This window comes from Ovis aries, chromosome 3, assembly GCF_016772045.2.
Source record: "Ovis aries strain OAR_USU_Benz2616 breed Rambouillet chromosome 3, ARS-UI_Ramb_v3.0, whole genome shotgun sequence".
NCBI classification, from domain to species: Eukaryota; Metazoa; Chordata; class Mammalia; order Artiodactyla; family Bovidae; genus Ovis; species Ovis aries.
This window is the reverse complement of record NC_056056.1, coordinates 129,188,061-129,200,283: the sequence shown is the minus strand read 5'-3', so window position 1 is coordinate 129,200,283 and position 12,223 is coordinate 129,188,061. Positions and strand designations below refer to the sequence as shown.

General features: G+C 36.3%; 1 protein-coding gene across 2 annotated transcripts in view; it reads left to right on the top strand.

Moving 5' to 3' along the window:
- EEA1 (early endosome antigen 1) overlaps window positions 1–12,223 on the top strand; it is a 129,586-nt gene that overhangs the window by 91,394 nt on the left and 25,969 nt on the right. For both annotated transcript variants that reach the window (XM_060412504.1, XM_015094597.3), the window contains exons 14-17: window positions 2,847–3,050; window positions 5,984–6,184; window positions 7,476–7,589; window positions 9,895–10,050. In XM_060412504.1, the coding sequence (XP_060268487.1) occupies window positions 2,847–3,050; window positions 5,984–6,184; window positions 7,476–7,589; window positions 9,895–10,050 (675 nt within the window). The remainder of the gene's footprint in view (window positions 1–2,846; window positions 3,051–5,983; window positions 6,185–7,475; window positions 7,590–9,894; window positions 10,051–12,223) is intronic.

The following is a 12,223-nucleotide window of genomic DNA, read 5'->3' as shown; positions in this document are numbered from 1 at the left end:
GGGATTCTTGCCCACAGTAGTAGATAATAATGGTCATCTGAATTAAATCTGCCTATTCCCATCCATTTTAGTTCACTTACTCCTAAGATGTTGATGTTTACTCTATTGCCATCTCCCCATCTCCTTGTCCATGTCCGATTTACCTTGATTCATGGACCTAACATTCCAGTTTCCTATGCAATACTGTTCTTTGCAGCATCACATTTTACTTTCATCACCAGACACCTCTGCAGCTGAGCATCATGTCTGCTTTGGCCCAGCTGCTTGTCTTTTGCTCTTCCCCAGTAGCATATTTGACACCTTCTGACCAGGGAGACTCATGTTTTGGTGTCTTTTTGCTTTTTTATACAGTTCATGGGGTTATCATGGCAAGAAGACTGGAGTGGTTTGCCATCCCCCCTCCAGTGGACCACGTTTTGGCATTATGTATTATCCCATTATATTATATATGCAATTTCATAGGTAAGGTGAAGAAAAATCATGGTAGACCATTCCTGAAGATAACCCCTCCCCTCCTTGGATAAAGTTGGAATGGTAATAGTTGAACTTCAGGTAGGCTGAGATTATTAGAGATTAAACTTTTAAGTTGATGTTCAGGGGTATATTGAGGATGAAAATTCCACTCAGTGACAGGAGTGAAAAAATGATTCTGAGTATGTAATAGAGGTTGGAGTCTAGAAATCTGTGGTGGCATCAATCTATATAGCTTTGTGATTTTGCTCTAATACTACTTAGAAATGTAGGCATGAAGAAAGCAGATTGCAACACTGATCTAAGGATTGGGCTTTTTTGGGGTGGCTGTTTTGGCAATTTGTGGGTAAAAGGAAATGGAGAATGTAGATGAAAGAATAGTTAAGGTAGTTCATATCCATATGTGAGGTCCAGGAAGAAAAACTGTATATACTAAATAAGCTAGAAGAAAATTGAGGTTAATGTCTCTTTGAAGAGCAAAAATGAGGTCATGAAATTGGAAGACAGGAAGTTGTGCTCACAGAGGAGGAGAGTTGACATATTTTTATCTAGAACAATTTCAGGTGATTGAGAAGATCCTGCATATGGGTTTTGGAGTAGAATGAGTAAAGGTCCAGGAATTAAGATGCTGTGAATGTTGAAGCTGTATTCTTAATTCTCTATGTATTTTGTATTTCCCAGGAAATTGGCAGAAACTGGGATTGAGAAAAAGACTAAATCAGGTCTCAAGTCTTCAGTGAATGAGGTAGGGATTTTTAGATGATGGCAACACAGCATAGACATAGAAAATGAGTACATAATTCCCAGAGCAGCTTAAAATTTTTATTTGAGGGAGAGATTAATGGCAGTGAGGAAAAAAAAATCTAGAAAAAGTCAACCTCTTCTGCTTGCCCAGTAGAACAGTCCTTACATATCAGAGAGGGCTGATAGGGAATTGGCACCTGTACAGGGGGAACCAAATTTCAGTTTGGAAATAGAGTTAGTTCTAGAAAAAGCTTAGGCCTAGAGCTGTGGTTCCAGAAGATTAGTGGATTGTGCAGAGAGGGGTCTTAGTGGCAGGAACAGATGATGAGAGCAGAGATGAGATTGCTTTTCATTGTTTTGTGATTGAAACTTCGAGGATGAGAAGCGTGTTTGAGAGTGACTGATCTCACCTGTTTTACTGTTGGCTGGCACACATTGTTGAGGGTACCATCTGGCTGCTGGCTCTGTCTCAGCAAGGTAGTGTGGGCTGCTGTGAAGTTTGCAGAAGGGTTCATTAGGGCCTTTTCTGAGTAGGGGCTCTCTGGCTCTCATTTGGCTCTCTTAGAATGATTAAGGCAGAGGCAAAGGCCGTGACTCAGATAGCTCTCAACATGAATGAGTGTTGTTCTGGGTGTGGTGGGCTACTGTAGGTACAACATAGAGGCCCTTGGTAAAGTGAAAAAGAGGGATCCCTTAATGTAGCTATAGAAGAGTCCAATTGGGTGTTGAAATGAGCCTTCATGAGTGTATATGCATTAAAATTCAATGACTTATTTTTCTGTTCACGCTGTAAATATCTTAGAATACGTGTGTCTTGGATACATTGATGATAAAACAGACCAAAATCTTCACCTCCTTGGAGTCTGCATTCTTGTGACAAGGTAGAGGCAGATAAACATGAAAAACAAGTGAATTATTTAGTGTGTTATAAGATAAGTGCTATGGAAAGAAAAACTGTTTACTAGAGGGAGTATTGGTTGGTTGGTTGATTCAGTCAGTAATTCGTGTCTGACTCTTGTGACCCCATGGTCTATAACCCGCCAGGCTCCTCTGCCCATGGGATTCTCCAGGCAAGAATACTGGAGTGGGTTGCCATTTCCTTCTCCAGAGGGAATATTGGGAAAGGCTGCAATTTAAAATGTAATGATCATGGTAGGTATGATTGAGAAGGTGGCATTTGAGCAAACATTTGAAGAAGAGGGAATGAGCCATTTGACTTCTGGGGGAAGTGTGCCAGGTAGAAGAGATGATTAGTGCAAAGGTTCCAAGGTGAAAGTGTGCTTGGTGTGATTAGGAATAATCAGGAATAATGAGGAGTCCCATGTGTCTCAAAGTGGATTAAACAAGAATTGTAGTAGATGGTGAAGCCAGCATATTAGAGTAAAAATGTGTAGTAAGAAGGTTTTTATTGGTTATTAAATTCTAGTTTATTATCAGTAATGTAGGTTTTATTGTTAAATATGTAGTTCTAGTTATGTAAGTTTGCCATGTTAAAATGTAATGATTAGTAAAAAAAAGAAAAAAATGTAACACTGAGAGTTTGAGTCTTAAAATTTATTATCAGTCATTTTGTTTGAGGAATAAGTTTTAAGTTCTCTATCCTTAAGGCAGTAGTTTTTAATTCTTTACAGAATGATTTGGAACAAGTACTACGTCAAATTGGTGATAAGGACCAGAAGATCCAGAACCTTGAAGCCTTATTACAGAAGAGCAAAGAAAATATTTCTTTACTAGAAAAGGAGAGAGAAGATCTTTATGCAAAAATTCAGGCTGGTGAGGGAGAGACTGCTGTTCTTAACCAATTACAAGAGAAAAACCATACATTACAAGAACAAGTAAGCTTGTCAAGTGTATTCTGTTTCTAAAATTTACTTTTCTCTCTCTAAATCTTACTAAGTGGTTTCTCTAAATAATTCTTCTATTATTTTTAGTACTTTTAAATTTATTTTGTATTTCTGACAAATACTTCTTTTACCTCAGAGGTGGGTTGCTATTGTAGTGAAACTAAGTTAGCATGATTTGATGAGAGAATTCTCAGTTCATGTCCCAGGATGTAATTTATTACCTGTGTGACCACGAGCAAATCGTTTCACTTTGTTGGCTCCTTTGAAAAGTATAGTTAGCTCATATTGAAAAGTTATTAATAATATGTTATCTCATGGCATTTTGTGATGTTTTGGAAAAAGGTGAGTAACAGAATATAAACTGAACTACTAATCAAGTGTTAGTTGTTACTGTGTTACTGGTTAATATCTAGGCTTAGTGGTTACCTATATTTTAATGATGTATGTTTTTGGAATATATAGCTAATAATAATTTTGGTAACTAGTTGCCTTATTCTCATATCTGTATGTTAGTTTAAATGAAGCTTAAAAAATTTAGCTTAATACATTTTCAGGCTGTAAAGAATAGTCGCTTACCAAATAGTCACTTTTTGGAAAGAATTGTCCAATAAGGGAATTGTAATTATCTAAATGAGAAAGTATTAAAGAATAAGTCATTTCAGTTTTCTAATTTGAGTATTAGAATATAACACAAGTTTTTTCCTCCAGGTTTCAAAGTTCAAAGTTAGTTACCAGTTTAGTTTTTGGTTGAAAGTTGCATACAAATTAACATTGCTTATTATACAAACATGATCAGAAAAGTGTACACAATTTTGAAGAAAGAATAAATAATGTACTTCTGCTTCTGGCCATGTTGGAGTAACTGATACCTCTTTAGTCCTCCCACTATAAACAACTGGAAAAGTGGAAAAAACTGTGTAAAACTAGTTTTCAGACATTGCACAACAAATGCACAGGGTTTTCATCCCTGAGAGAAGAGAAGCAAGTGAAGTGGGCCTTTTGACTATTCCAAATTTTGACCTGGAGACAGTTTTCAGACTGGTGCAGGGTGAGGGAATCCAAGGAAAGCACAGTGGTCTCACTGAACTAAAGCATAAGAGATTTGAAATTCAGGGAGACTGAACTCAAATTTGCAGACAGAATGTCAGACAGGAAGGAACAATGTAGAAATAAAGGTCCAGAAATCTCTGTAGGGATTTGCTTGAACCTTTAGCTGAATGCTAAGCTTTATACTCTTAAGGAGAGATTCCGTGGGGCCAGACAATGAACAGTTGTTAGGAGCTGTAACTTAAAAATGAGAGCTTCGGAGAAGGCAATGGCACCCCACTCCAGTACTCTTGCCTGGAAAATCTCATGGATGGAGGAGACTGGAAGGCTGCAGTTCATGGGGTCGCCAAGAGTTGGACACGACTGAGCGACTTCACTTTCACTTTTCACTTTCATGCATTGGAGAAGGAAATGGCAACCCACTCCAGTGTTCTTGCCTGGAGAATCCCAGGAACGGGGGAGCCTGGTGGGCTGTCGTCTGTGGGGTCGCACAGAGTCGGACACGACTGAAGCGACAGCAGCAGCAGCAGAGAGCTTGGAAACATTCAGGTCTTAACCAGTCAGAGAAGAAGGACACTTGGGGGCATTCAGTAGAAACGCCAGTCATGTCACACTTTAGAATTAAAGCCGAATTAGCCCTAGATTAAAAGCTAATGTACATAAGCATGGGAATGAGCCTGAAAATTTCAATCCAGCTGAACCACAAGTATATTAATTTCCTACTGGAGCAAAATTCAATATTCTTTGAAAGAAGACAACAAATTTCAGACTTGTCATAACAAATATAAAAAAATTACTGGATAACACAAAGTGGAAAACATACGAACTATAAGTAAGAGAAAAGTGATTCAGTGGAAATAAAACCTGAAATAGAGGATAGAGTCATCAGATAAGTACTTTTAACACGGCTTTTAAAATATATGGATATAAAGAAAAAACAAATAGAAGTGGAAACAAGAAAATAGAACTTTTTAGAGGTTAAAAAATACCTAAAATGAAAATTTCACTGAATGAATATATTAAGTGGAAAAAACAATATCAGTGACCATTAAGACAAGGTAATTGAAACTGTCCACAATGAAGCCCAGAGAGACAGAAAACTGGGGTAAAAAATGAAGAGCGCCTTAGTGACCTGTAGGATAGCAACATATAGTCTAGGATATAGGTATGTTTGTGTGTGTATAATTTGTGTCAAAGAAAAATGTTTATAGAAATAATGACTGAAAAATTGTAAAGTTGATTAAATAAATGAAAGCACAGATTGAAGAAACTCATGAATTTCAACCAGAGTACCCCAAAGAAACATCAGATGAGTTGGATTTCACCTAAATTAAAAACAGATGCTCTTCAAAAGGCACCATTACAAAAATAAAAGCTAAGACACAGACTGGGAGAAAACAGGTGTAGAACATATATCTGACAGTTGAGAAACATCCAGAATATATAAAGAACTCTCAATAGTTAGCTCAGTGATTGTCTGGGGCCAGAGATGAGTGGGGTATTGAGTGCATGAAGACGCCTTTGGGGGTGGTCATAAGGTTTTCTTGCTTGTTTGTGGTGATGGTTAAATGAATGCATGTATTGATCAACTCCCCTCAAACTATATCATTGAATTGCATAAATTGTATTTAAATTATAGTTCAGTAGAGTTGGTTTTAAAAATGGTAAGAATCTCTGAATCTGATGTTGTTATGATTCTGAGAGGTTATATTTACTTATTTTTGGAAAAATGTGAATAATTTTTCTTGGAAAAAAAAAGTTGAGATAATTTATCCTAGAGTATTTTAACATTCTTATGGTGCTTACATTTGGGTTTCTTCTTCATTCTTGTTATATCATTTGTGACCTTCATAATTAGAGCCTTGCTTGTATGATAGGTAACTCAGCTAACAGAGAAGCTGAAGAATCAGTCAGAAAGCCATAAACAAGCCCAGGAGAATTTGCATGACCAGGTGCAGGAGCAGAAGGCACATCTTAGAGCTGCACAAGACCGTGTCCTTTCCCTAGAATCCAGCATCAGTGAATTAAATAGTCAGTTAAATGAAAGCAAGGAGAAGGTTTCCCAGCTTGATATACAGGTAATATTGCATTGTGCAACTTGTTTGTATGAATAAAACACCAGTTTTAAGCTATCATATTTAAATTGTTTTTCTCTCTGCCTCTCCATCCCCTGCCTTACTTATTAACTGGAGAAATAGAAATAGGAATTAAAGTTGCATGTGGACAGTTTGCTGAGCTTTCCTGTTTGCCTTTCTCCCTACCCGTTTTTCAGTTTTCTCTTTTTCCATGAGGCCCTCACTACTGTTTTTGAAGTTTAAAGTAGTTTGTTATTATACCATTAGATTTCTGTTACAGATGTTTGATTTTGAATTTGATTTTTAAATTTTACTTCAAATGTTTGATTTAATTAAAAAAAAAAAAACACACACTGAAAACTTTAAGGGATTCTCTGGTGATCCAGTGGTTAGGACTTGGCGCTTTCACTGTTGAGGCCCATATTCAGTCCCTAGTTGGGAAACTAAAATCCCTCAAGCTGCATGTGCAGCCAAAAAATATACAGTACAATTATGTATTTTAATATGTCTTCTTTCAGACGCCAATATGGAAGCCTTACGGAGTGAGTCAGTCACGGGGTGGGAATTAAGATATATTTCTTTCTCCATTCTCATTGTTTTTTTATTCTAGACTATAGTAGAGAAGGTTTTAGAAACATTTCTAAGCCTAAATTTTCTTTATTTTAGGAGAATAATTCCATTAAAACCAGAAATAATACAATAACAAGTATAAGAATTTGGAAAAAAGAGGATACACCTCTTTTTAAAACTTATTAGATGAGTTACAGATAATTCAATATGTGGATGTCCAATTTAAGAGAGAAAGTGTTTTGGTGTTCTATAGGGACGTTTTTTACACTGGAGAAGGCAATGGCAACCCACTCCAGTACTCTTGCCTGGAGAATCCTATGGATGGAGGAGCGTGGTAGGCTGCGGTGCATGGGGTTGCTAAGAGTTGGACACGACTGAGCGACTTCACTTTTCACTTTCTTGCATTGGAGAAGGAAATGGCAACCCACTCTAGTGTTCTTGCCTGGAGAATCCCAGGGACAGAGGAGCCTGTTGGGTGCGTCTATGGGGTCACACAGAGTCGGGCACGACTGATGAGACTTAGCAGCAGCAGAACATTATTAGGAGTATTCTCCCCTATTTATTCCTGTTTGGGGGATTATCACGTACTTATTTTTTAATGTCTAAATTTTTGTTTTCTGCTGAAATATTTAAACTTTAAAATTAATGAGAAAAGTATTTTACACTCATCAAGCGGAAACCAAGAACTAAATACAAATTAAATGAGTTGTAAATTTTGTTACAGGTTAAAGCCAAAACTGAATTATTGCTATCAGCAGAAGCAGCAAAAACTGCTCAAAGAGCAGATCTTCAGAATCATTTGGACACAGCCCAAAATGCATTACAAGATAAACAGCAGGTAGGAGAACTTGATGCAGTTTCCTGTCATAACCTAATGTTTTGGTAGATAAATTAACTGGAAAAATATGTGAAAATTATACTTTGATATAATATTGTGATTGACTTGCTTATTCTCCTTAATTTCTCCTTGAGTTTGGAACCAGTGAGTGGAATATGCAGGAGTTAGACAGATGGAGATAAAATATAATCTTTGGGAATTCCCTGGCAGTGAGTGGTTAAGACTTGGTGCTTTTGTTATGGTGGCCTGGGTTCAGTCCCTGCTTGGGGAACTCATAATCCTGCAAACTGTGAGGTGCAGCCAAAAAAAGAGAAGTATGTTATTTATGTTCTTGATAAAGTTCAACTTGTGCAGTTGTGGTTGAGCTTCTTAATACTGTCTTTCTCCCATAATAGAGACCTTGGTGTGATGAAATATTTACTCCTAATTTTTGAATTGTTTCTTCATCCTATTAAGTGGCAATGACTGGGAAAGAGAGACTTCACAGCTGTTTTAAGTGGACAGTCAGGCGGTGACCCAGGTATACTTGCCTCTTGGCAGGAAAAGAGCAGCATGTATTCCATTTCAATTATAAGAGTTACTACTCTTTTCCTGGGGGTAGGAGTAAAAGTGGGGCTAGGAAGAATACCAGAGTTACTCTTCTCAGCACTTCTGATAGGAAAAAGCTTCCTACTTCAGAATCCAAGGTTAAAATGCTGGTAGATTTTTCTTACCTTTGACCAGGTAGGAATTTTAAAAATTTACTTTTTACTTGAGAAGCAATACTGGTTGTTGATCCAAAAAGTTTTATTAATAATACAGTACTATATATCAAGTTAATAAAACCTTTCTCTATATTTACCTTTAACTGCAATCCATTTTTCTCCTTACATGGAAATTTTGCTTTTATGTTTGGTATATATCCTTCCAGACTTCTGTAAACATTGAAGAAAAAATATGTGTGTGTGTACACATACAGGTCTTTTTGTTTTATACAGATGGTATCACTATGTATGTTGTTCTACAACTAGGTTTTTACTTTACATTATTGCTAAACACATCTATAATGTATTTTCTAAGTACTAGGTCAGTGCCAGAAAGTATAATGGAAAAAGTATGTATAAGAGTAACCACATAAAAGTTGAAATTTTTATTTGCCCAAAATATTACGAGCAAAATTCTAAAGTAAGTAGCAAAATAATAGAGCATTTTCTGAAATATGTCTGATGAAAGATTGATATTTTTGTTTAAAACATTTTTACATAAGAAATAAATGAATCTACCAAAAGAAGTAAAAGATCAAAACTATATTAGGAAATCTTCATATTCATTAAGAATTAATTGCAAATTAAGACAGTAGTATACCCTTATTAAGGTAAAATGTTTGGGTGCACGTGTTTAACACTGGAAAGGCTAGAGATGGTATAGAAGAACAAGTCACTTCCACACGTTGCTTGCAGTTCAAGCTTTTGATGGTAATAGGGAAAGCTGGTAGGCAGTATATTTAAGACCTTTAAGCTTTTTCATATTCTTAATCTCACTTTTAGTCCTTTACCCTAGGGAAATAATCATAGTTTTAAGGATGGTGTTTGCATATTTGTTGGAAAGGTTTATAGCAATCCAAGAATACAGCCGAGGGTATTCGGCTAAATAATGATCTATATGAATACAATAGAAATTTATGCAGTCATGTATAATGATAGTTTGGAAGATAATGTCACAGTTTTATGATGCTTTGTTATAAAACAAAGGAAGTTACAGTAATACTGTATGTAAACTGATATCCTTATCTGAAAAATAGAAATAAAGAAATAGAACCTAACATACAGAAAAGTCTAGAAGGAAAGTTATCAAAACATTAATAGTATCTATGGGCAATGGATTTCCTAATAATCTTTATTTTTTTTGCTCTGCAATTAAATATTCCAAATCAATTGAACAAGTATTATAATGTAATCAATGTAATTAAAAATATTATAAAAAATGGTATCTTGAACATTGAAAATATTTACAGTATAAAAGCGTTACTTTGTTATTAGCCTGCTTAATATCCTGTTGTATCTTTTGGCTTCTAAAATAAGTCTTCCTAGAAAAAGTTGTTGAGCTATTATGTGTATAAACGTAGTATCTCAGAGTGTGTACAACTTCAGTTCAGGTGCTTTATGTTGATGGGTAAATGTAATCTCATATATATTATTAGGCTTATTTATGGTCTTTCTCAAAATACTTTAAACTTTAAGAGTTTTCTGCTTTACTTTGAGCAAACATTTGGGCACTACAGCAAAGTAAACCTTACCAAACTTGTCTTTCATTGTACTTTCTACAGGAGTTAAATAAGATCGCTACTCAGTTGGATCAGGTCACTGCAAAGTTGCAGGAGAAGCAAGAGCATTGCAGTCAGCTGGAAAGTCATCTTAAAGCATATAAAGAGAAAAATCTGTCTTTAGAACAGAAAACTGAAGAATTGGAAGGTCACATCAAGGTTTGTATGAAAAACTAGCCATACTTTCTATTGCTAGAGCAATGGAAGTCGAGGATCTAGAAGGAATCCAAGGTTTTAAATCTGCAGGTGAAGGTCAGGTTGTGATTTAGAAATTATTTGTGATTTTTCATGTCTAAATTTTGAATTCCACCTTTACTTTTAATTTCTTCACTAATGGATGGCTTTGCAAATAGCAGTTAACATATACTGGTTCCACTGTAATGTGTAAATGTTTCAGAGAGACAGCCATATCTACTCTGTAATTACAGGAAACTTATTTTTGTTGTTGTGAAGTCTCTTCTACCTCATAATTCCTATCTCCTTCCTTCCTTATTCCAATATAATAGTTATGGTATATTTCTTCCAAAAGGGTACACTTATACCCTTTGAATTTTATTTCTGATTAATGTTATTAAAATTTTCACTATGGTAAACTTTTTCTTTAACTCAACTTCAAGTGAAAGTGTTGATTTATATTAAAGAAATCAAATAACTACATATATTAGAGAAGGATTTGACCTGAGTCCTTTGCTTTTTGAATTAGAACTACTATAAGTTAAACAAACTTCTCAAGTTACTGTATGTGAAATTTGCACCGTCACAGTCAGATGAAGCACTTCTGTACAGTTGTAGAATCATGGGCTGTGTGTATGTATACATGTGCATAGAAGAAGACAATTACATTTACAGTTCTGTTTATGGGTTCCCTTTTCTTTATGGTCAGTAATAATAGTATGACAAATCACATGGTGTAATGGTTGAAAAGAACAGAAAGAGTTTTCTTGTCTATTTGTTTTTAGTTGAAAGGCATGTAATGAGAATTCTGTTTGAGTATCTTTTTGTTGTTGTCGTTTAGTCACTAAGTCATGTCCAGCTCTCTGCAACCCCAGGGACTGCAACACACCCGGCTCCTCTGTCCTTCACTTATCTCCTGGAGTTTGCTCAAATTGATATCCGGTGCTATCTATCCATCTCATCCTCTGCCGCCCCTTCTCCTTTTGCCTACAATCTTTCCCAGCATTAGGGTCTTTTCCAGTGAGTCAGCGTTACATATCAGGTGGCTAAAGTATTGGAACTTCAGCATCAGTCCTTCCAATGAATATTCAGGGTTGATTTACTTTAGGATTGCCTGGTTTGATCTCCTTGCAGTCCAAGGGACTCTCAAGAGTCTTCTCCAGCACCATAATTTGAAAGCATCAATTCTTTGGCACTCAGCCTTCTTCATCATCCAGCTTTTCACATACATACATGACTGCTGGAAAAACCGTAGCTTTGACTATATGGATCTTTGTCAGCAAAGTGATTTCTCTGCTTTTACACTGTCTAGGTTTGTATTGCTTTCCTTCCAACGAGCAAGCATCTTTGAATTTCATGGCTGCAGTCATTGTCTGTAGTGATTTTGGAGCCCAAGAAAATAAAATCTATCACTGCTTCCACTTTTACCCCTTCTATTTGCCATGCAGTGATGGAACTAGATGTCACGATCTTGGTTTTCTGAATGTTGAGTTTTAAGCCAGCTTTTTCACTCTCCTCTTTCACCTCATCAAGAGGCTCTTTAGTTCCCCTTCACTTTCTGCCATTAGAGTGGTATCATCTGCATATCTGTGGTTGTTGATATTTCTTTTGGCAATCTTGATTCCAGCTTGTGATTCATCCATCCTGGCATTTTTTATGATGTGCTCTCCATATACGTTAAACAAACAGGGTGACAGCGTACAGCCTTGTATACTCCTTTCCCAATTTTGAACCGTCAGTTGTTCCACGTAAGGTACCTACTGTTGCTTCTTGACCTACTTACAGGTTTCTCAGGAGATAGGTTAGGTGGTCTGGTATTCCCATCTCTTTAAGAATTTTCCACAGTTGTGGTCCACACAAAGGTTTTAGCATAGTCAATGAAGGCAGTAATAATGTTTTTCTGGAACTCCTCCCTTGCTTTCTCTAAGATCCAACAAATGTTGGCAATTTGAGGACTGATTCCTTTGCCTTTTCTAAATCCAGGTTGAATATCTGGAAGTTCTTGTTTCATGAACTACTGAAGCCTAGTTTGTAGGATTTTGAGCATAACCTTCCTAGCATGTGAATGAGCACAATTATATGGCAGTTTGAACATTCTTTGGCATTGCCCTTCTCTGGGATTGGAATGAAAACTGACCTTTTGCAGTCCTGGACCTTT